The sequence below is a fragment of the Polyodon spathula genome, chromosome 1, assembly GCF_017654505.1.
Source record: "Polyodon spathula isolate WHYD16114869_AA chromosome 1, ASM1765450v1, whole genome shotgun sequence".
NCBI lineage: Eukaryota > Metazoa > Chordata > Actinopteri > Acipenseriformes > Polyodontidae > Polyodon > Polyodon spathula.
Genome location: NC_054534.1, coordinates 102,853,633 through 102,876,764, shown reverse-complemented (window position 1 = coordinate 102,876,764; position 23,132 = coordinate 102,853,633). Strand labels below are relative to the sequence as shown.

General features: G+C 39.2%; 1 protein-coding gene across 3 annotated transcripts in view; it reads right to left on the bottom strand.

The window, feature by feature from the left end:
• The window catches only part of LOC121325629 (C-terminal-binding protein 1), a 186,133-nt gene that overhangs the window by 49,799 nt on the left and 113,202 nt on the right, over positions 1 to 23,132 (bottom strand). The window contains exon 2 of one of the 3 annotated variants that reach the window (XM_041268465.1): positions 10,774 to 10,846. The exons of the other annotated variants lie outside the window; for them this stretch is intronic. Within the exon in view, the coding sequence (XP_041124399.1) occupies positions 10,774 to 10,819 (46 nt within the window). The 5' untranslated portion in view covers positions 10,820 to 10,846. The remainder of the gene's footprint in view (positions 1 to 10,773; positions 10,847 to 23,132) is intronic. 3 annotated transcript variants of the gene reach the window in all.

The following is a 23,132-nucleotide window of genomic DNA, read 5'->3' as shown; positions in this document are numbered from 1 at the left end:
GGTAATATCAGGTCTTCCCTTGTAGGGGTGTGCCAAGTCATCAATTCACACAGTGAACCGTGAGATTTTTCTTGAAATCCAGTGGATTTTTGTGAACCAGAACACGTAGATCACTTCATGTTCTTCAAGAAAAAATTCAATATCGAGAAGGATGATATTTGTTTTAAAAAGAATCTGCATTTAGAGAACTGTTTTTTCTTCTTTTTTGTTGTCAGATTCAGAACTTTAAAAAACGTTTGCTTCCAAGAACTGAACATTTTTATTTTAGCTGTATTATTATTATTATTATTATTATTATTATTATTATTATTTTTTTTTTTTTTTTTTACAGGGCTCCAGACTGCAAATGCGGTAAAACAAAAGTGTAAACAGTTTTTTTTCAGGGTTGCTGCTTCTTTATTTAGAAGCATGTGTCAGTATTTATGAATGTGCTATGATGTCGGTCTGTTAGGTGCCTTCAACAATTTCAGATACAACACTTGCAAAATATTTAAAATATAAACATGCTAAGTTCACTGCAGTCATCAGCTGCATAGATTAACCATTCAGCAGAATGTGCCAACAAACAAGTGAGTACAGGCATTACGTTACTGTTTTAGTATCACTTCAGTGTCTTAGCAAGTTGTTGTATTTTAAGCAGTTGAATATGATAGCAGCCAACTTGCTCCTGAAGTGGCACCAGCAACTGGATTTGGTGACCATTATTATTTATTTCTGGCCTATGAGCAATTGTCTCCAAAGGCAAAAACTTTGTCTGGAGCCCTGATTTGTAATGTTGTTAGAATTTATTTTAAAGAATAAACGGGAAACAAAACCAAAACTGGCCGTGAAGCTTATTTGACCAAAAGTGCTTTAACAATGTTATTGCAAACACACGCTCGCACAAGCAAATTAGACAATTGTGGGATTTGTAGGTTTCATGCTTCACTTACTGTATTGTGATACGTATCGTGGCCCCCGTATCCCATGAAGTATTGTATGGTGAAGACATTGCCGATGCACAACACTATTCCATTGCTTGTTAAGGTATAGTACTGTCTGTATCCTCTCTATCCATTCCCAGCTCAGCTACCAACTTGCAGGCTGACTGACTGCACTGAATGACCTTGAGGAAGTATCTTTCTTGGCCTCATTGTGTCTCAGGCCTCTCATTCTTAACAATGGGAAGAAGAAGAACCCCTACTGTGAACAAGATGGGGAGAAGTAATCATTATTTCAGGCACTTCATTACCCTGAGGCAAAGCTGAGGGCAGTAAACGCTGCACAACCTAATAAAGTTAATGCATTTTCTGAACTGCGTTTCTGTCTGGAGATTTTGATATCAGGATGTTTAGTGCAGTGGTGTAGTCCTAAATGTATAGATACCAGAACACCACTAAACTACAGATTTTCTTAAACAATATACTGAACTTCTAGTAACACATACATTTCTACAAGTATTTCCATAAAGTGCAATACACCACCACTGCCTATAGAAAACAGTAACAGAAGAATGTTCCTGCTCTACTACACCACTGGTTTACAGTCAGATGTTTGGGAAGAAACCAGGTCCTCTATGGATGTTTTTTGTATTGTACTTGACTGTAAAACCGTCTATAGTATATACAAGTCTGCTTATACTAATAAACACTGTTCAGTAAAAAGGTAACATTTGATTTTTTTATATAACTGAAAAGGAGACACTATAATTTTTTTCTTTTTTTTTTTATCTATATCTGCCTGCACTTTTCATTCTTGAGAATAAAATAAGTTTTGTCACAATCCCCCCTTCGCTACCTTAATATAAAATAAGGGTGTGTACAGCATTTAAAACAGAGTTTAAAAAAGGGCTTGCTATATAACATGTCCTGTTGATTTCTTGCAACAAGAATCATTCGCTCTAAACCACAACCACTTTTCAACTGCTGCTTCAAAACAAGGCTCCACCTTGTTGGTAACGCCGCTTTGTAATCACATACAGTAAAACACCACGAGGGAGCCAGCAGGAGCTGACTGTTTTATAAAGCTGACAAAAAAACTAAATATTGTGCATGTCATTGTAGCTTCTGCAAAGCAATAACAAAAGTTGTTATTGATCGATAAAGACAATTGTAGAATAAATGTGCAGTCCCCACACTTCACTGAGATTTACAGTAACATCCAATAACAATAAGCTATATGGCTTTGATGCGCTGCTAATCTCCAGGTAAAAAAGGCACAAATGAAGTGTGCTTAGCCCAGTGTTCAGAAGATTGGTACAGTATACTGTGTAGAAGTAAGGAACCCCGTACGCTATCGAATTCGATCTGAACTTTCACATGCGCTCAATAACTTCAAATTCAAAGCCACTGACTTAACATACAACCTCGGTTAACTCGACATCCCACAGGCATGCCATTTACTGTCGTCTTATCCAAGGTGTCGAGTTAACCACGGGTGCAGTGAACCATGGCATTAACATGGAACTCGCACGTTTACAGGATTACAGTATTTACAAGTTTAATGTAAAATGTCCTTATGAAAACGGTTGAAAGAACTGCAGTGAATGAATCAATCAATCAATTACAGGACAGTACAAACTCAGTGTAATGTCCTTACTCTTCAGTAAACATGTAGTGAAGATTCGGATGCACAGGTGGGTCTCAAGTCACATGAACATGGTTTATTCGTTAACATTAATGTTTATTGCTATTCTCCTGCACTAATCTACCACTCTGCTGCTGCTATTCTCGCTGTGTCTAACAACACACTGTCTGTCTAATCCTTCCGGCTCTTCACATTGCTGCCTTTATGCTAATACTGGTTATGCTGTATTACTTAAAGGGGCAGCAGTACATTTCTGGACACTACACTCGGTACAACTCATATAGTTCGATTGAAATAGGAATTCATAAAATAACTACAGCGTTATTTTTACAAAAACAATCCAGCCACAAACTGCGCAAACTGTTGACTATGCCCTATATGTTTAGGTATTGGCTTGTACGGTCTAATGTGATGACTTAAATAGAAAAAGTTAACAAATGTATATTATACAGAATTAACTCGGTGAACAAAAACAATAATACACAACTTAGTTTCACACAGAAATCAAGCATTGTCGATTGTCCCGAATAATCTCAGCTTTAAAGCTAATTGAACGAAAACTCATTTTTTGCCTCTGACTCATTGTGCAGTGAACTGATACTGTAAGCAGCTGCACTTGGTAGTTGCGAACGAGTGAATGAACTGTTTCCAGTCAGAGATCAGTCACGTGAAACAACAGTGTCGAGTTATCCACCAGATTTTTAAGTAGTTTTTATCCCTTTGGTACTGGTAATAAGTGTCGAGTTACAAGTAAAGCGTGGTGTCGAATTAAAAAAAAAGAGGCAGGATGCATACATTTTATATGGAGAAAATTAGGGACCAAGACTGTCTGTCGAATTAAGCGAAGATGTTGAGTTTTCCAAGGTTGACTGTATATATATATTACAGTAAATCTGAATCTGGTAAATCTTAACTTTTACTGGTAACTGTCAACATTTACCAAGGTGGTAAATGTATTGAACTATGAAGAAATATACTGCTTTTCAGACATTTACCGGTTAATGTTATGATTTACCGAAGCTTATTGGTAATTATGAAGAAATATATTACTTTTTGGACATTTGCCAAAGATTATTGGTAAAGGCACTCAGTTATTCTTGAGATTTACCAGTAAATGCCCTAAGTAACAGTGATCATGTTTATTGTAGACATTTACCGCTTTACCAGTAAACCTTAAGATGTACCAGTATTCTGACTTTCACCGTAACATATATATATATACACACACACACACACACACACACACACACACACATACACACACACACACACAAACACACACACACAGTGGCGTGAAAAAGTATTTGCCCCCTGTCTGATTTTCTGCATTTTTGTCACTGAATGTTATCAGATCTTCAACCAAAATCTAATATTAAATAAAAGGGACCCTAAGTGAACAAATAACACACAATTTTGATACTTATTTCATTTATTTATTAAAGGAAGTTATGCAACACCCAATGCCCCCGTGTGAAAAAGTAATTGCCCCTTAGATTTAATAACTGGTTATGCCACCTTTAGCATCAATAACTGCAACCAAACACTTCCTGTAGTTATTGATCACTCTCTCACAGTGCCATGGAGGAATTTTGGCCCACTCCTTCATGCAGAACTGCTTCAACTCAGTGACATTTGTGGGTTTTCGATCATAAACTGCGCGCTTCAGATCCGGCCACAACATCTCAATGGGGTTTAGGTCTGGACTTTGATTAGGCCATTCCAAAACTTTAAATTTCTTGTTCTTCAACCATTCTAATGTAGACTTGCTTGTGTGTTTCGGATCATTGTCTTGCTGCATGACCCAGCTGCACTTCAGCTTCAGCTCACGGACAGATGGTCTGACATTCTCCTATAGAATTCTGATACAGAGTAGAATTCATGTTTTTTTTCTTGTAGTAGTTATTTAAACAAAACTATTCTGATTACCAGGGACGACTGCAATACTGTACACAGCACAGCAGGTCCTATTCAAAAAGGCTAAACAAGCACCCAGTCTGTTAGTTATACTGACAGAACCACAAAAGGTCACATTCAAATTAAAATACATTTTCTGTTCCAGCAAGGGAGGAGAATAAATGTAACACGGGCTGTAAGCTTAGGCTTGGTACTGTAATTAAATCTTATATTATAAAGCTGTGTGGATGAAAATTACACTTTCTACAATACAGATAAATTACAAGCTTTAGCTAGCTGTATGCAAATTAAAAGGGCTTTACATGATTGCTTATTAAAAGGAAAAGAGAAACAATTTCTATTTTATAATCTAGTGGTATTACTCATTTTTTCCACCCACTAACTATTTGAATTATTACTTGAACTTAACTGTAACCCTGCAATTATTATTTTACTACAGCACATTATATGACACAGACACAGTTTGCTGTCAAATTCAACCCATTTCATTTTGACTTGCAGGTTACATATCTATAATGGGTTGGACCGCAGTGCAACTAGAAAAGTCAAAAGCAGCAGCAATTTTCAACAATGGTTTTCTTTTTGCCAGTCTCCTATAAAGGCCAGTTTTGTGAAGCACCCGGGCTATTATTGCCATATGCACAGTGTCTCCCAGCTCAGCCGTGGGAGACTGTAACTCCTTTAGAGTTGCCATAGGCCTATTGGTGGCCTTCCTGACTAGTGCCCTTCTCGCCCGGATACTCAGTTTTTGAGGACGGCCTGTTCTAGACAGATTCACAGTTGTGCCATATTCTCTCCATTTCTTAATAATGGACTTTACTGTGCTCCGGGGGATATTCAATGCCTTGGAAATGTTCTTATATCCTACCCCTGACTGATGCTTTTGAAGAACCTTATTCCGGATTTACTTTGAATGTTCCTTCATCTTCATGATGTAGTCTTAACTTCTGACCTATCAGTGTCAAATTAAACTCCCAATTCTCAGCACAGCTTTCTAATGAAATACAAAGCTGCAAGTTACTGCCGGGCGAAACGATTTTTGTTCATTATAGGCTCAGGAGCACCAATCCCAACAAGAACAAATTCAAGCACACACCTTAGCAGACAACACTAGGAAGTGAAAACACAGCTTACTTGGAGTACATAAAATGATCAGATTTCCTAACTTAATCAACATTTTTCACAAAAATGTTCCCTGATCTCCACCTACAATACCACCATCTAGCTGTGTATAGGGCTGTGAATGGGCATTACGTTGTAAGATGAAAGCAGTTGTCAGAATAGAATATTAGCCTTGTCCTGAGTCTTAAGGATGACATTCCAGAAACCAATGCACTGCAAGTGAGACCCACCATAATACTCTGGTACCTATTCAATCAGTTTACAGTAATGAATGGCAAGCCAAATGAGTCTTTATCCATACTGTATATTGAAATTCAAAAGTCTGTTCAGCTAATCGCATGTTCAGGCAGCATAGTGAGAGTTTCCAGACTCAGCCAATCATTATTCGTGCACCTGCAGTAAATGTACGGTAGCGCATTGGAGAATCACTCCAGTGCACATCGTTTACTGAAGTGGAACAGTCATCAGTCAGGCAGATAAAAATGATCTATACAGCAAGTACTGTATCTGCTGCCTGTATGTACTGTAGACTATGCTGCTGACTGTCTCTCTTAACAGCCTGCCTCCTCTAGAATAAGACACCAGCACTGGAATGAATAAAAGGCAGCTATTTTCATTCCTTGTGCTCTTTCGCTAAAAGCTTAAAAGGCCTGTTATATTTGATGTTCACTCACTAAACATAAAAAACATTGGAGAGCAGCATATACCTAATCACCACCACTTTACACAGAAGGACACTTCATAATGAGGTCCTGTGTTGCACATAGTCCTACTTCAGGTTTAATTTATTTTTCAGCAGCATCTGTAAAAAACGTAATTTTGTACCCCGCCTACTGACAATACCCAAGCACTTTTTATATCCTGTAACCCAAACAACCCTGCAAAATGAGTACCTAGAACTATTACACAATGCACTTCACCTGAATACAGAAACAACATTTCACTGACATAAACTGAAAATGTAAATGGCATCCATTTTAACCCCATGCTGCTGAAGTAAATTATTATTTCTTGTTAAACCATCACACTTGCAACCAATTTATTTTTTTTTTCGATTAGGTAGCAAGCAATAAAACAAAGACTCATTCATTTAGTATGTGGTGACCACCACTCTGTACATGAAAAATATTTGCCCAGTACAAGAGCTTTTTCAAAAGCACACAGCCATCAGGTTAAATGTGCTTATCTTGACAAACACATGAGTCACAGACTGAAGAAAAATACATTACAACAAATAATGATATACCAAGGGGAGAAAAAAAAAAAAGGTGTACCTATATTTATACAGTTAGTGTACTACAGTCCTGTAGGTAAGACTGGATAACTTGCCTAGCACATTGCTTTAAATCTTAGCTAACACAGCATTTCCAGTTACTGTATTAATAGGAAATAAATTCTAAAATGTTGCATTTGTCCATGTTTCTCTGCAGAGGTAGGATACTAAAAAAGTATGAATTGACATCTGTTAAATAATGCAATCCATTCCTGACCAACAACATGTTGGACTGGGGAACAGGGTGCAGTTTAGGAATACATTGGATGAGTCAAGTGAAAAGGAGAGTAGGAAACATGGGCATCAGCTTTTACTTCCTTCTGTGAGCCTTCAGGGTTCTAACACAATAAGAGGCCCAGTATAGTGAACTTGGTGGCGGTTAAAACTTAGTTTTCAGAAAATATTTGAATGCCCCTGCTAAAGGAATAGGAGAGCAACCCCAGCCCGTTATGTGTTTTAGTCTCATCATTTACTGTAGTTTGTAGTCGGAGCCTTTCTTTACACCCCGTGGCACTACACTACATGCTATGCAAACATGTCATTTGAAGGAAAAGAAACTGTAAGGGGAGGTGATTTCAAGCATGATATACCGTATTCCACAATTCACTTCACATAGTATGAAGCTAAATCTGAACACCTGTTTAAAATGAGTCAATCTAATACTAATAATAATCCTGATTCAGCGGGGTTCCAAATAGAAGGTTCGGACTGTAAAACGGCAATATTTCGCACTGTGATACATGAATCAGTTAATGGAAGAACAGAAATGAACAAATAGTAGAAAAGCTGCATACTTTAGCAGAGCACACAGCAAACATACAAACACATCGTGTACTACAGTACAACTAACCCACTTACAGTACAATATCTTACAAGAAAACAATTAGTCTAACAGCCAAACAGTTTGACCAGCGACTGCATCGAGGGTGGGGAGTGTGTGACTGAGAAAAGGTGAAAGGTCATGGTTTTCCCATAGGCAGCAACCCCCAACATTGCCATCCTAACGAAAAGAGAAACAAACAGAAAAAAGCAGAAAGCAAGGCAGAGCCAGACAATAACTAACAAACAAAATTCCAAACCAAGGGCCAGTTAAATCGATCCAGCACACAGCCACTGCCGAAATCAAAAGTGACACCAATTCTAATTTATCAGGGAGTTTAGGATTGTTTACAGGAACATGTTTCTGAGCAGTGTCGCTTCCTGAGGGAAGTAACAGACTGGAATCACTCCGAATCCCCACCAGGTTGTCATACTTTGGAATGTGCTGGGCTAATAAGGCTGGGGGAGGCCATAAAACAGGTTGGCCACGTTCCAAAGACTATCACCCCTCCCTTGTTGGAGACTGCAAAATAAAAAAACCCTCTGTTGGTAACAACAGTAATATCTGGATTAAGTGAGCACAAGGATAAATTGTTAGTTAACTTCAAGCATCTGTATCACTTTTTCAGATTATCTTGAACATTATTTTAATAGTCATTCATATAAAACATATCTTCCTATTTGTGTGTGTGTGTGTGTGTGTGTATATATATATATATATATATATATATATATATATATATATATATTTTTTTTTTTACAAGGCTACTGTTTTTATGTTAATACTCAGTGGCCCCTTATAACATTTTATCAAATTATTTTTGCAGCTATACCATGCTTTCCCTACTGTTATACTTTATTATGCATATACCACAGTTCACCCTGGTTTGCCATGTCTTTTTAAAATATGCTTTACCATACCTCGCTAGTCTTTACAATGCTTACCTACAGTCTGCTTTACCATGCTTTCACTCTGCTTTATTACACTTTGCTATGCCTTCGCTATGTGACACTTTGATAAGGGGCACTGTGCCCTGCATGGTTATCTAATCTAGTGCAGGATAGGGGAGCCCAGGCACACTATGGAGGCTCCAGAGTTGGAAACTTGTTCCTCTTCTCTACCTATCAACTGACGTCTCGATCAGCAGGCAGCAGCCAATACTGGGAATCTGACAGCCCACTCCATTCAACCATGCTTGCAATGTTTCAATTCACTTTGCTGTCATGTTACTTTTTGTATCTTAGTTGGTGGAAGAAAATTCAAGACAGAAAACTCAGTCTACTGTATGTTATTCAGGAATAGCACTTCATGTTTTTTTAAACATACAAAACATCTTTATTGTATATCTCTTATTGTTTGATAGAAATAATCATATATATATAATATATATATCTATTATATATATATATATATATATATATATATATATATATATATATATATATATACTTTTATACAGTTGCTAAAGGATATTTTGTGAAAAAGATTGATGCTCTAAAACTACTATAAGATATTATCATATCTTATGCTATTTACATTTTACATTCACTAAATTCAATATATCAGATATGGGGGTGCTACAGTTGCTAAATTTACAACATAGATCCAATCTCTCTTGACCACAGCAAATGTTTCATAATCTTTTGAGAACTGAAAGACAGTATTTACCTTATACAGTGCTGTTATCTGAAGTTGTGAAGTAATTTGTATAATAGAGCTGCAATATTCTCATAATAACCAAATAAATAACTAACTAACTACAATATTAGTCACAAATATGACCCCTCTGTTTACAGTCCACTCTGGATAATTAAAATAGGAGCCCACACCCTAATAAGGATTAGTGTTAGGGATAGGTATAGGGATAGGGTTTGGGTTAGTTCATTTAAATTCTCCACGATGAAATCCAAGCGATTCAGTCATATTTATGCCTTACACATTTTTTAATTTCAAACAAAAACACACAGCCATCCCTGGTACAACGTAAAAATAAAACAAAAATCAAATACAATAAAAAGAAAAAGAAATAAAGATAACATCTTGGTCGTAGCTATGGATCTGAACGTTATTTAAGGTGTTATTGCAATTAATCTTTTATGTAATTAGTAATTCGATTATTGTTTTTTTTTTTTAATTTAGTAGTTGCCAATTGAATTTTACCCCATTTTTTTCCCCAATTTGAAATAGCCAATTGTTAGAATGCTCAACTCACCGCTACCACCCCCGCGCTGACTCGGGAGCGGCGAAGACGAACACACGCTGTCCTCCAAAATGTGTGCCGTCAGCCAACTGCTTCTTTTCACTCTACAGGCACCTCAGAGCTACAACATGGGAAGACAGACAAGCCCGCAGGCCCCCGTCCAGCCTACAGGGGTCACTGGTGCGCGGTGACACCCTGGCCAACCTAAACCCTCCTCCCCCAGGCATTCGGCCAATTGTGCGCCACCCCCTGGGAACTCCAGTCGACGATCAGCAGTGGAATAGCCTGAATTGAACTGGCGACCTCCAGGCTATAGGGCGCATCCAGCACTCCACGTGGAGCGCCACGTGGATGCGCCACTTTTTTTTTTTTTTTTTTTTAAATTGGAGAATTACATTTTTTTATTAAGGAAAACTAGGATCCCTGGTTATTATTTTGGTATATCACCTAGTAATAAATCAACATCCTTGGGAAAAAAATGTAATCACATTTAATTACTTACAATTCATAAGAAGTTAAAGTAAAATATCAACAATAAAACAAGTTTTTAATTATACAGTTGTAGGAATTTGTAGTAAAAATATAAGAAAATGCCAGATTATATTAACAGATACAAAAATAAAACATGAAATATAAATAATACAGTACTTTAACTACAGTGTAAGATTATTATATAAAAAGCTGTAAGAAATGGCAATTGGGTAGGTAATCTGCCTGGACAAAGTCCTCAAATAACTTGCCCACACATTTGCCATGACCATTATTCCCAGCTGCAGTGCATGCTCTCCACTGGGGCCTTTCGTTCTGAATCCACCCATGGTGCGGTGCAGTGTAACTTGTATCATATAGGGCATTAATAAGATTAAAATTGTGACTTGCCTGCTGCCATGTACAGAGCACCCCTTTGAAAGGCATTATTTTCCATCTCAGTGTGATTTTCTGTTTGAAATATCTATAATAGATAATGGACATCATATTCAGTGACAAAGCACAACAAAAAACATGTTTCATTAACTCATTTGTTTGGGGGGCGGGGGGGGCAGTCAGTATTATAACCCTGCAAAAAGCACTACAAAAGCAACATTTATATATATATACACTCATTCCCCCCCAGTGGCAAAAGGCTAGGGCTTGAACCTTTCAGTAAATATTTGACTGCTGTAATAATTTTGTTTTCCTCGATTGCTTTGAGCTGAGTCATCCTGAAACCAGGTACTGTAACTGAGCAAAAACATTACTGCATGTTTAAGTTAATATACACTTTCAAGTTCATCCCTCAATTTCAGATTCAAGTAATTTTGCTTAATAATACAATAAATGTATTTTGTATTTTAAAAAATTAAACATCTGGTGGGTAAACTCGATAACTCACACAAACATTTCAGTTTTCCAAAAATTTGATAGTAGCGTTGGCGATAATGAAACAACTCACAGTAGAACAGTGCTTTCTCGATTCGGTCATGGTAATCCGATTCCAGCACCACTGACATTCGTGGAAGGGCGGAGGACAAAAATAGCTCTGTTTCTAACTACTGCGCAGCTCTTTCAAACCATTAACAAAAGCCTGCTATTGTACTCTTGTCAAGTCTGTTCATAATAGTTTCAATATGAATAAATATTGTGTGCTGCCAACTGCTGTGTTTATTTAAAATATATCTTACGTATTCACAGCAGGTCCTTTCACACAAGGTTGGTCTTAAACTGACTTAAACTCCCTGGTTGTTTAGAGGATGGACGTTCGAGCCAACAATACAATATCCACAGATCACAAGGATGCCTCAGGATTTTTTTTTATGCTGAATACCTTTTACTGTCAACCATCTGGTAGATTTCACTGGGGGCAATACAATTATTAAATCTGCAGATTGCAAATTGATATAATTGCAAATTGGGCTGCAAGAAATATCTTAAGTCTCTTTAAAACCCACCAGTCATGCATTCTTTACAGAGTGCTAAAAAAAAAACCTGAATTTTACATAAAAACACTTGCTACAAGTCACAGTATTCAGATGCATCTAAACAAATGAAAGTAGTCGGTCGGCACTGTTCACGGCAATATCTGAAATAACGTTCAATTCCGAGGGTTTCATTTACTGCAGTACATTCCACTAGTTTACTCTCTGTGCAAGGTTAACCAGCTCCCTGTCTGCCTTGAAACCAGCTGGTCAATATGGTTGGCTTTTAGCAAATCAACACAATCTTCTACATAAACACAGGAGAATATTTCTTTATTAGATCTAATGCAGGGCTGATCAAAAATAACAGTTATTTTTTGTGGTTATGGGTTAAAGAATCACAGCAAAACAGCTGTTTTTTTTTGCTTGTTTTTCTGTAAATCGCCGCCTATCTCCACTGATACAGTGTCACTCCCTTTTGTTAACATCAGTTTAAGATCGCTGATTCGCTGTGTCGTCTGGCAGACTATTATTATAAATAATACACTCTTCTCAGAGTAAATAGGCCTGTACTGAGCCCGCCAATCTTGGCACTATCGCTTCATATGGAAACAACTTTGTGTAGTCTGATCAACTGACAAGATTAACGAGGGCTCAGGCTGCACTGCCCTCCCTGCGTTAAGCACAAGGGCAACTCTTCTTCTGTGGGTTTAAAAATCAATGCTTCCTCTCATCACCTACAGTGATTTAGACTCAAAACCGAGGAAACCTTTCACAATTATTTTACAGAAATGCATGTACACAAGCTATTAATGCATCGTTCAGGTTTTATTTCCATTATACACTATTTCATATTGAAAACAAGAAGGAGAGTATGTTAGTAAGATTCATAGGCAAATACAAAACTGCAGCTATCTGTATCATGAAAAAGTAGACCTACAGCTATGGTCAAAAGTTTGGCATCTCCTAGAACTGGGGTTCTCAAACTTTTTTTTGCCCCCCCTTTGGAATGTTTCAGGCTGTGACGACCCCCGCTCTCCAGTACCCAGTTATCTCATGACATTACTGTACATACTACATAGGAATGCTAAATGAAGCATGGACATGCAATCATTACACCTGCAGTCAATGATGCAGGAGCCTGTAGGGGAATAATTGCATAGAACCATTCCTGTACCTGTTTGTTGCTACTCTGTACTACCATTATTCACCGAGTTATATGTTTTAAAGCAATCTGAGTTTATGAAATGTATTAAACTGCAGGTACATGTCACTGAAAACCAAACTGTGGATGGTGTGACAGCTGAGCTGGCTCCAGCTTATCTGTTGATCTTTATTGTGCTACCTCATAAGTACCTGTCCCCCCTGTTGTTGTTGTCCCAGCTGAGCTGGCTCCAGCTTATTGGGTGAAAGGGAAACTACCCTGTCTCTCTGTAAGGTATAATAACTGTATGCTAACTCTGTATGGCAGAACACTGCTCGGGCTTCCTAACACTGATGTGTTGAGCTGTTCTCGTTTGCGCAAACTAATAAAGCTTTATATCTCTGAACACCTGGTGCAGTTGGCTCTTTAAAGTTGCGGACCTGAAAAGTTCCACGACAAGCCTTTCTAAAAGTGTGTGTGAGACGTGGGGCAAGATCCACAGGTGAGGAGGTCTGGGGAGTAGCAATGGTTTTCAGGAATACATTTTATTTTTTTGTTTTTAGCTAATATAAAATGCACTTTTACTTTGACTAAACATCAACTGTAAAATAAGCAACCAGATTAAAAAACTAAACCATAGCATAAAATTAGACCCACAGAGGTGGAAGTGTTTAAATCAACGGCAAGCCTGTCACTTGTGTTTCTGCTTCAAGGCGGTCGTTCTGTTAATAATAATTATAACATTGTCCAAGGATTGTGATGATTTTTTTTATTTTGGTGCTTATTTTTATCTATTTGAGTTTTATGTAAATTGCTTTTTTTTTTCTTTTTTCAGATTTCAGATCGATTTTTATATACGGTATGATAAAATGTTTGGCCATTTTTTTTTTTCTGTCACAATAGTAGTAACTCGATAGACAGCACTTAAAATGTAGTTGTGCCTTCTTTCCTTTGCTGCCTTCTACAACAAAATCCTTCTGGTCACGGGCACATTCATATGGGGGTTTTTGTGTGTCTAGGCATTTTTTTCGCCACAATTTGCAATTCTGTTTTAAATTCTGACTATCTAAAAACGATCTCTCAGTAACTTAATTGAACCAATTATTGTATTAATTAGTCAAGATTAACAAGTGTTCCATGTCTTTAGCCAGTGATGATGACATCTATAAAACCTGCTGGATTGGGGCATTGGAGACCTCTGGTTTAAAGCATTCCGAACGAATCAATGATATTTACAGGTCAGGAAGGCGGGACATTGCCCATCTCTACTGCGAAAGGTGGTTTTGTTATAGATTTTTTGTGCTGTTAGTAGTTTTTTTTTTTTAATTGGACTAACCATTTCCAGTGTTTGCATTTTTGTATCCAGTGTTTTATCAGTTAAAATAAAAAATCAGAAGCCCTAATCTTAAAGTTATGCCAGTATTTTTTGTGATCACGCGACCCCCCTACAATAGCCTTGCGACCCACTTTTGGGTCAGGACCCCCAGTTTGAGAAACGCTGGCCTAGAATGTTAAGATTGAGACAATTACATTTAAAAAATAAATAAATAAAACAAAAACAAACAAAAAAAAAACACAGTATATGAACATAATTTAGTTATTTGATTGAACATCATGTAATCAAATAAACTATAAAGTGATATCACAAAAGTCTACCAGAAGCCATAATAGTAGTACAGTATTTCATGTTAGATTTTGAATTGTCACATTTCATTTTTTGTCGCTATGGAAAACTACAAAGCGGCCTGTAATTCAATATTTTATTATTCAGCAGGTTCATTCGACTTTATCAAGCAAAATGAGTTAATTCTGTAGGGTGATGCGATGTCTCTGGTGGTAGCTGTACAACCTCCAAGTACTTCACATGTAAAAATGTAAAAGACAGAGAGAGATAGGACAGGTCTCCCCTTAATAAACTCTCTACTAAACAATACCCAAGTTTCATCACAACGGGATAGTTCTGATACAGCACACGTGTACGTGAAACACTGTACACATGTATGGGAGACTTCACTACATGTATTCAGACATGTCGAAAACAAACAGGCATGTATGTAGAATTTATTTTTTTCTTCTTTTTTCAGTACCTGTATAACATTCAGTATAGCACAAAAATACTTTGACTCAGGGAATACATTTAGGTTTTGACCCCCAAAAAAACATGTAACATATTATGGGTCAAAACAATGACTTTCATTAAAAAAATGCCCTTACGGTATTCTTTAAAGTCAAATTGTTTTCAAAATTGAAATATCTTTTTGTTATTGTTACAAAACAGACCATACAGTACTGTAGATTACTTCATAATAGGGACAGCTGGAACATTTGCATATTTTGCAGTACAGTTTGATTGGGGTCATCTCAAACTCACTCATATCAAAGCTATAATAAATTGCCTGAAGAGATTTACAATAGCAACCTTACAAAAGGTCACACACCTCATAGGAACTTTTATTCCTGATCACGTGAGGAGGCTGATGAGACTCCGTGATACCGTGAGGCAAAGTTCATTCTCATTCAGTATTTGTAAATACACTCAGAGTGGGCCCCAGGCATACGCCCTTGTCTGTGTGTGTTGAAATTCAAGCACGCACTATTCAACACATTCAAATACTGGATTTAACGGTGACCAACAGGACTGAGCTTTTGGTGGCTGTTTACTCACTTGCATAAATTCTTATTCTGTCCTATTTTGACTGAATAACCAAACATAAGCCAAAGTAATAATTCTCCCTTTTTCTCCAATATCCCATTTGCCAAATGCAAGAAATGCATTCCATTCTTGGCATGCTAACATTGTGTAGTCCACCACTTCCAGAACGGTCTACACCAGGGTTTCAATTAGTTTTAATGGATGTGGTGCTTACAAGGTAGCAGGGGGCACCAATCTCATCGGGGCGCGTCGGGCCGATGGGAGAGTGTTAAAAACGGTGCATTCTGGCGCAATTTTGGGTGGTTTAATGTGATAGACTAGTAGTGGTCTGCTTGTAGTGTCTGACAAAGTACTCCATTAGTGCAATGCAGCACTGCTCACAGAAAGGCAAGATCAACAAGAAGAAAACTTGACTTTAGGATCATTGAGGCCCCTACTACCTTGTAAGTGCTACTTCAAAATGAATTGAAAACCCTGACGGTAATGTATTAAATTAAGTGCTTACTTCTTTGGCTGAAGAGATATTATCAGCTCATCACCTAACTAGGAAATCATCACTGAACAGTAAACAATGCTGCAGCTGCTATAGAAGATGAGTCCAACTGACTAAAAGAAATCTGTCTGTGGGACTTTATTTAGGCACTCTACGATTTGACTGGTGAAAGATAATGCAGGTTTATTGGAGTTCACAAAAAAAAAATCAGCTTGGTAGGGTAACCTTTTCACTTCCTTTTTTGTTTCATTATTAAGCTTTTTGCTGCTTACAGCCCTTCATTAAAATAGTTTCCAGGGCATTTTGTTAATGCACATGTGCAACACACAAACCTTAAGTGTATGTTTTATTTTTCGCTGTTCTTGATCAAAATTTCTTAAATGCAACTGTTCATTTTATGCAATTTTTTACACAACAGTACTCACACACGTTTGGTCACCATCACAACGGTTGCATGAAACTGGGGTTACCATATTCTGCTGGTGTTAATAATATCCAGCAACTCTGCTCTTAAGCATTTGTATATCAGCTGACAAGGTTTCAGCAGCCATCCCAGTACACCTTTCTTCTTAAAGCCTCTATACATGAACCCCCAATATCTCAAGCACATGGGTACACATTTTTACGACATCACAACAAAAGGAATACGTTTTTTTTTTTTTTTTGGTGAGCATATATAGTTATATACTATATATCGCCTTACAGTATGATACTACGAAAAAAAATACGGACTGAATGGTAATACCCAAAAATAAGCTCAATAATTTTTTAATAAAGTAGCCAACGCAAACATAATATTAGGCGATGGATCATGCCGGTCGCCGTCTTATTTTGAAAACCCTGCTGCTGTACCAGTATACAAACTGGTCAGCCCTACAGCGTCATGGTCGCTGGTTAACCCACTTACTGTAATCTACAAACTTACATTACACTGGCAAGAAGCACAGTATGCACTCCCTTGGGTTACAATGTGCAGATGATATTTCATTTCATGATACAATAGCATTCTTTGTTTCACTCTAAAGGGCAATTGTTTTTATATATTTTAATGTGTACATCATGTCTGCTATTTTTTTATTTTATATACAATTAATACATTGCATCGAATGTCTCTTCTTGTACGAGGGATGTGATCTCGGGCGGTTTGGGTGTTATTCCTGGTAAAATATTTTACTTATTTAAATACAATGTTAAATGTTGTTCCACACGCTGCAGACTCATGCTTATTTGTTTTGGTAATGCCTCAAGAAAATGTTTTCTGCTAAAGAAATTCCTAATATTATACTCTTAATGCAACCGTTTGACAGACAACTCCAAAATCCTCAAGGGTTAAAGGTTATTTTATAAGGTTAAAGTCATGAATCTTGAATGGCCCAACAGGGATTGAAGTGCATTATCATATTCTGGTATTGAGAAAGAGGTGGTCAAGAACAAAGTATAAAATCGCTTAATCTGTCCAACTGCAGTGACTGACAACAATAGCAGTTACTTTAGAAAGTTTTGCATAATAATGACCATTACTTTATCTGTCTATAAAAGATACATTTTCTTTGAAGATGATTTCCCCATTTCATACAGAAAATAAATGAATACAATACATTCACACACACACACACACACACACGATAAATTACTCAAAAAAGTCCCAAGCAACAAAACCATTCACTAGAAAAAGAATAGCTAAGATAAGAGCCAGGACAGATAGTGTCATGCACAATTGAAAATCTCAGCGATAAAACTGGTAAGGAATTTAAGTATCTGGGTAAAATATCTGTTCTGAAGGGGTTTGATACAGAGTGCTCCTTATGCTGTAAAAAAGATTTGCAACATCTGATATGCAATCCAATCACTGCAAGCTTTGAAAGTTACTCTGCCAGACAGGCACAGGCTTATTATCAATTCATCACTTTGTAATCACCGTTGGAAAATGAAAATGGAAAAAAGGGCAGTTGGTGAAAAAGATAAAAAAGAAAATTATTTACTAGGACAGGTAAAAGCAAGCCTTATTATAACCCTCTCTACTAACAGCATCAGCATTGATATCATCATTCCTACAGTGTGGGCAATTGCTTTTCCAAAAAGGTAGGGATAAAGAGATTTTGTAAATAGATTAAAAAGACACCCAGCAAAAATACATTGTACTACAAGGCTATACAGATCCTGCATGCATACAGTACAGGGAGAGACAGGATTGTGGTAAACAACTTTCTTTTTTAAATGTCCCATAAACAGAGTACAATTCTCAGCTGTACATCTAAAACACTACCTGATTCAGCTACAGTAAGCTCTGTTTAAAATTGTGGCTGCTTATCACAGAGCCTACAGTAAGCAATTAAAGGTACAACAGTGTAGTTTATGCCACTGCAGTACAGTTTCTATAGAAGTGATAAGTCAGGACAGTCTAATACAAGAAGAAAATAAACTGGCTACAACTTTCGTGTCTACCCTTCTCACCAGGACCAATGAGTAGCCAGGGATTTGCATGCAAAGGTCACAGTCAAAAAGAAAAACAAAAGAAAAATGCTATTGTACTGTACTTTACATTAACAATGTCGTTCCGTTTTTAAGTTGTGGCTAAGAAATACTGTAATCTGTGATGTGCTCGCTCATCTTTAACTAAACTCTGGGGATGGGAAAGACAAATGAATACTTGGTGATAACTCCAGTCACGTTCTTAGAAGCTCAGTGACAGTGTGCATTAAACCACAATACTGCAGCGATTTAGGCAAGAGAACACACGGTTAGAAATGTAAAAGGCAGCTACACACCGTCCAGTGTGTAGCAGCCTTACAAAAGCGAGGGGGGGTGGGGGGGTTAGAGGGGGCATGACACGACACATACACACATACTCAATAGTAGCCAAAAATGAAAACACCCCGTGGCTTTAGATACCCAAACAATAACTTAGCTGCCTCAACGTACTGTTAGTAGTTCATTACAAAATATTCGGTCTGTTTAAATTTAAATAACCAAGGCTTCTAAATGAGCTGTCAAAAGCATGCACCTTTTTCTTTTTGGTGGAAATCTTTTGCCAGATCAGTTTCAATACAGTTGAAGGTCTATCAATTAGAAACATACACAGATGTTAGGGAAGACAGCAACTTCAGCTCCTGCAGAAAGGCAGCCAGGCAGTATAGAGTTTGCCGCAGCTGTTTAATCTGCACATGGATTTCATTCTTTTCCTGACTGTTTCTTCCAACTGCATTTAGGGCCAATTAGAGCTGCTTCAGTTAGTTGCACCGACAGGACCACAGAAATATTTACCATCAGAAAACAAATACAGTCTATTCTGAAGAGCAGCTCCCTGATCCCTGTATTGGTGGGGAGGGAATTCTGCTACATTGGGTCATGTCCTTGGCATTTTCCAGTGGTGTGAAGACAACACATGTGCACTGGAGCTGAAGGAGTGGGACTGAAACACTTTCAGTACGCTGTGCAAGGTTAGTCGATCAAGGACATTTCTCCACTGCATGGCCCTTTTGCCCTCAATTCAAGTACAGTCCTTCTTTTTTCTAATTTACAAACTGACAGAGTTACAGAAAAAGTGGTCCCTTTGAATTGCAATGTACTAAATGCATGCTACAGAAGAATGTACTGTCAACACATCCTAACTGTAGAGCCAAAACAGGTATTTACTGAATTTAACTGGAATTATGCACTGCAAGACATAAAATACCCCCTCAATGTTAACAGACATTTAATAAGCCCTGTCCTAACCACTAGTTCACACCACTTGTGTGCCAGTAACCCGGCCCTGCCTTGAGACGGCATTCAGGTTTGTGCCAGATTGATGACTCTATAAGCTGTAGGCCAACTTCTTTTTGCTTCTAATATAGCAGAAAGATTAATAACACAATTTTTAAAATGTAATACACAACAAAAAATGCATTTTGAAAGGCAAAATCCTCCACTTCCCTTTGCCTTCTAAAAGTAACTTACAACCCTATTAGCAGTGGCACCCGGCATGCTCACAGCTCACTTTTTGCATGACTGCTGTTTAACTCCAACAATGTTTCAAGTGATTCTTTCAGCAGTTCAAAGTTAGGAGATGATCTCTTCCCTAAAGGAATAATGTTCGATGTCTTCAAAGGCAGAGGAAAGCTTTAATCTTACCGCCATTGCTGTCAACAGAGGGGGCTCTTTGCCAGACACTTAACACCTCGTCACGACAAGATATATCCTGCTTGAGTTGCTAATGTTTTGACTTTTAAGATCTACTTTATATATATATAAATTAGCAGCGTAGTTCAGGGGGCGTGCAGCAGGGGGCTTCCAATTTCCTGTCAATTAGTACCTATTTTCTATTTAAGCCCTGATCACTTGCACCTTCGCTGTCTAGCGTTTCGTTTTTGTAGCAAACGTTCAGACGCCGTCTTTTCGTGCTTCACCGCTAATCTACACTTCGTTGCCTTTCACTGGAGGTCAATTCTCTGCGCAGCGCTCCCAAGATATTATCAAGTATTTTCCTACCTGCTCCGGTGCTGCTTCTCATCATTCAGCTTCTCCATTCAGCTGCAGGAGGTCCAGCGTTAGTCTTTCCTGCTCTTTCCAGCCTCCAGCCCAGCAACAGCACCGTCCAAACCGCAGCTTCATTTCTCAACTTGCCCGTGTCTTTATTAGACAGACTGGCCCTCCACTAAAACCTCTAAATCTCCTTCAACAAGACATCGACATTCCCGTCGGCAGCGTTTGCCTTGCCATAATTCCTCTTTTTAATCCACCACAAAGATCTGTCAGCTGAACATTCCTTTACTCTTCCCTTGCAATCAAGCACTCCTCCTCCGCTCCCAGAGCCAGCACAATTTATCGTTCCTTCATCAGATCCTGCCCTGGATTTCTATTAGCTACGTTCAACGTTTTAAAGACCTATCCAGTCAATTTCATACTCCATTTCAACGAGTGGCGGCTTGTGCTTTCGACTGGTCACAACATGCTCCAACAACACTGCTGTTCTGCAACTTTTCCACCGGCGCCTCTCAGTCCGTGGCTACCACGGCAACGCCCTCATCGCGTGCCTGCGGGGAGTGGTAAGTCGCCATGGTGACCAGGCAGCTTCATCCGGCACTGCAAGCTCCGTGCCTCAGTACTGCAATCTTCTGGATTGCTGCTGCTGCACTTTCACAATCTGCGAGGGCTCGTTCAACTCGCCGAATTGTGACATCTAAATACTGTGTTAACGTAATTATATACATGACTAACTGTCCTAAAACATGTAATGAAGATATTCAAATCTAAAAGAATATGCAATTGTTGTTCCACACCGACAAGGATTTTAATCACAATAACCAAATATATTCTACCCGGCTTCACTCAAGCCAGTGGTTAATTCTAATCATAACCGTTAGATGGCAGTATAACACCACAAATTTTATACGGTCTCTAAGCTGGTTTGCTATCACTGTGAAGCTCGCACGCTCCAGCTTTTCTATACATTCCTGCAGTTTGTTGTCACTCTGAGAGATTCACAGGAGTCCCCCTCCTCCTCAGCCTTTGTGACATTCTCTGTTCCGTTTATCCACACAGATTGCAGGAGCTAAATCGGTATCTCTTTTTTGTAACTGAATTATCTGCGCTATGGGGGCACTCTATTCTATCAATACCACCACGCATTCTCAGCCAAAGCTGCTGCCACCCTTTCAGCTGACAACCGTATCACGGACTGGTCCCGTTCCGACCCAGATCTCTTCACCCGTATCTTCAGCAGCATTCGCACCAATGCCTGCAGCGCGTTCACCTCCACAGCGCACTCCACTTATTTATGCCCTAAGACAGCAGCTAGCTCTCTTCAACCCAGTCCTCGTCCCTTGCCCTCTCTCCTCTCTTTTCCGAGAAGACCTCCCTCCATTCCTCCACCCTCGCCTCCAGAGCAGGCCTCACTCCTCGACTCCATCCTCACCTCCTCACAGACCTCCCTCCTCTCCACCCTCGCCTCCTCGCAGACCTCCCTCCTCTCCACCCTCGCCTCCTCGCAGACCTCCCTCCTCTCCACCCTCGCCTCCTCGCAGACCTCCCTCCTCTCCGCCCTCGCCTCCAGAGCAGGCCTCCCTCCTCGACTCCACCCTCGCCTCCTCGCAGACCTCCCTCCTCTCCACCCTCGCCTCCTCGCAGGCCTCCCTCCTCTCCGCCCTCGCCTCCAGAGCAGGCCTCACCCCTCGACTCCACCCTCGCCTCCTCGCAGACCTCCCTCCTCTCCACCCTTGCCTCCTCGCAGACCTCCCTCCTCTCCACCCTCGCCTCCTCGCAGGCCTCCCTCCTCTCCGCCCTCGCCTCCACAGCAGGCCTCCCTCCTCTCCGCCATCGCCTCCACAGCAGGCCTCACTCCTCGACTCCACCCTCGCCTCCTCGCAGACCTCCCTCCTCTCCACCCTTGCCTCCTCGCAGACCTCCCACCTCTCCACCCTCCCTCCTCTCCACCCTCGCCTCCTCGCAGGCCTCCCTCCTTTCCGCCCTCGCCTCCACAGCAGGCCTCCCTCCTCTCCGCCCTCGCCTCCACAGCAGGCCTCCCTCCTCTCCGCCCTCGCCTCCACAGCAGGCCTCCCTCCTCGACTCCCCTTCCCGCCAGCCTTATCACGAATGTGGGGGAGCTGGTCCTCCTCTGCAGTGGATTCCTACATTCATTCATCCTGCCCTGATATAGTTGTTGCTCCTTCTAAAAAATGCTAGTAGAGTGGGCCTCGTCTGCTCTTCTATCCTAGGTCCGGTCCTTTCTAGCCGGCACTCTGTCCTACTTACCGCTCCCTTCTGCTTCTTCTGCCCTATCCTTACCCCCCAGCTCACGCCCGTGAAATAAATAAAATAAATATAAATAAATAAATATATATATATAAATATATATATATATATATAATATATATATAATGTGGGGCGATGTTTTGTAGAATACTTAGAACCTTTTAATCTTATGATAATCTTCCTGGGAATTTCTTTTGATGCCATCTTCAGTTATCTGCTACACCATCACCAAATATTTTGACTAAATAAAACAAAATAAAATAAAGCAACGCCTTTGATAACGTGGATGGTGCAGATCAATAAACATACACTATAATCATC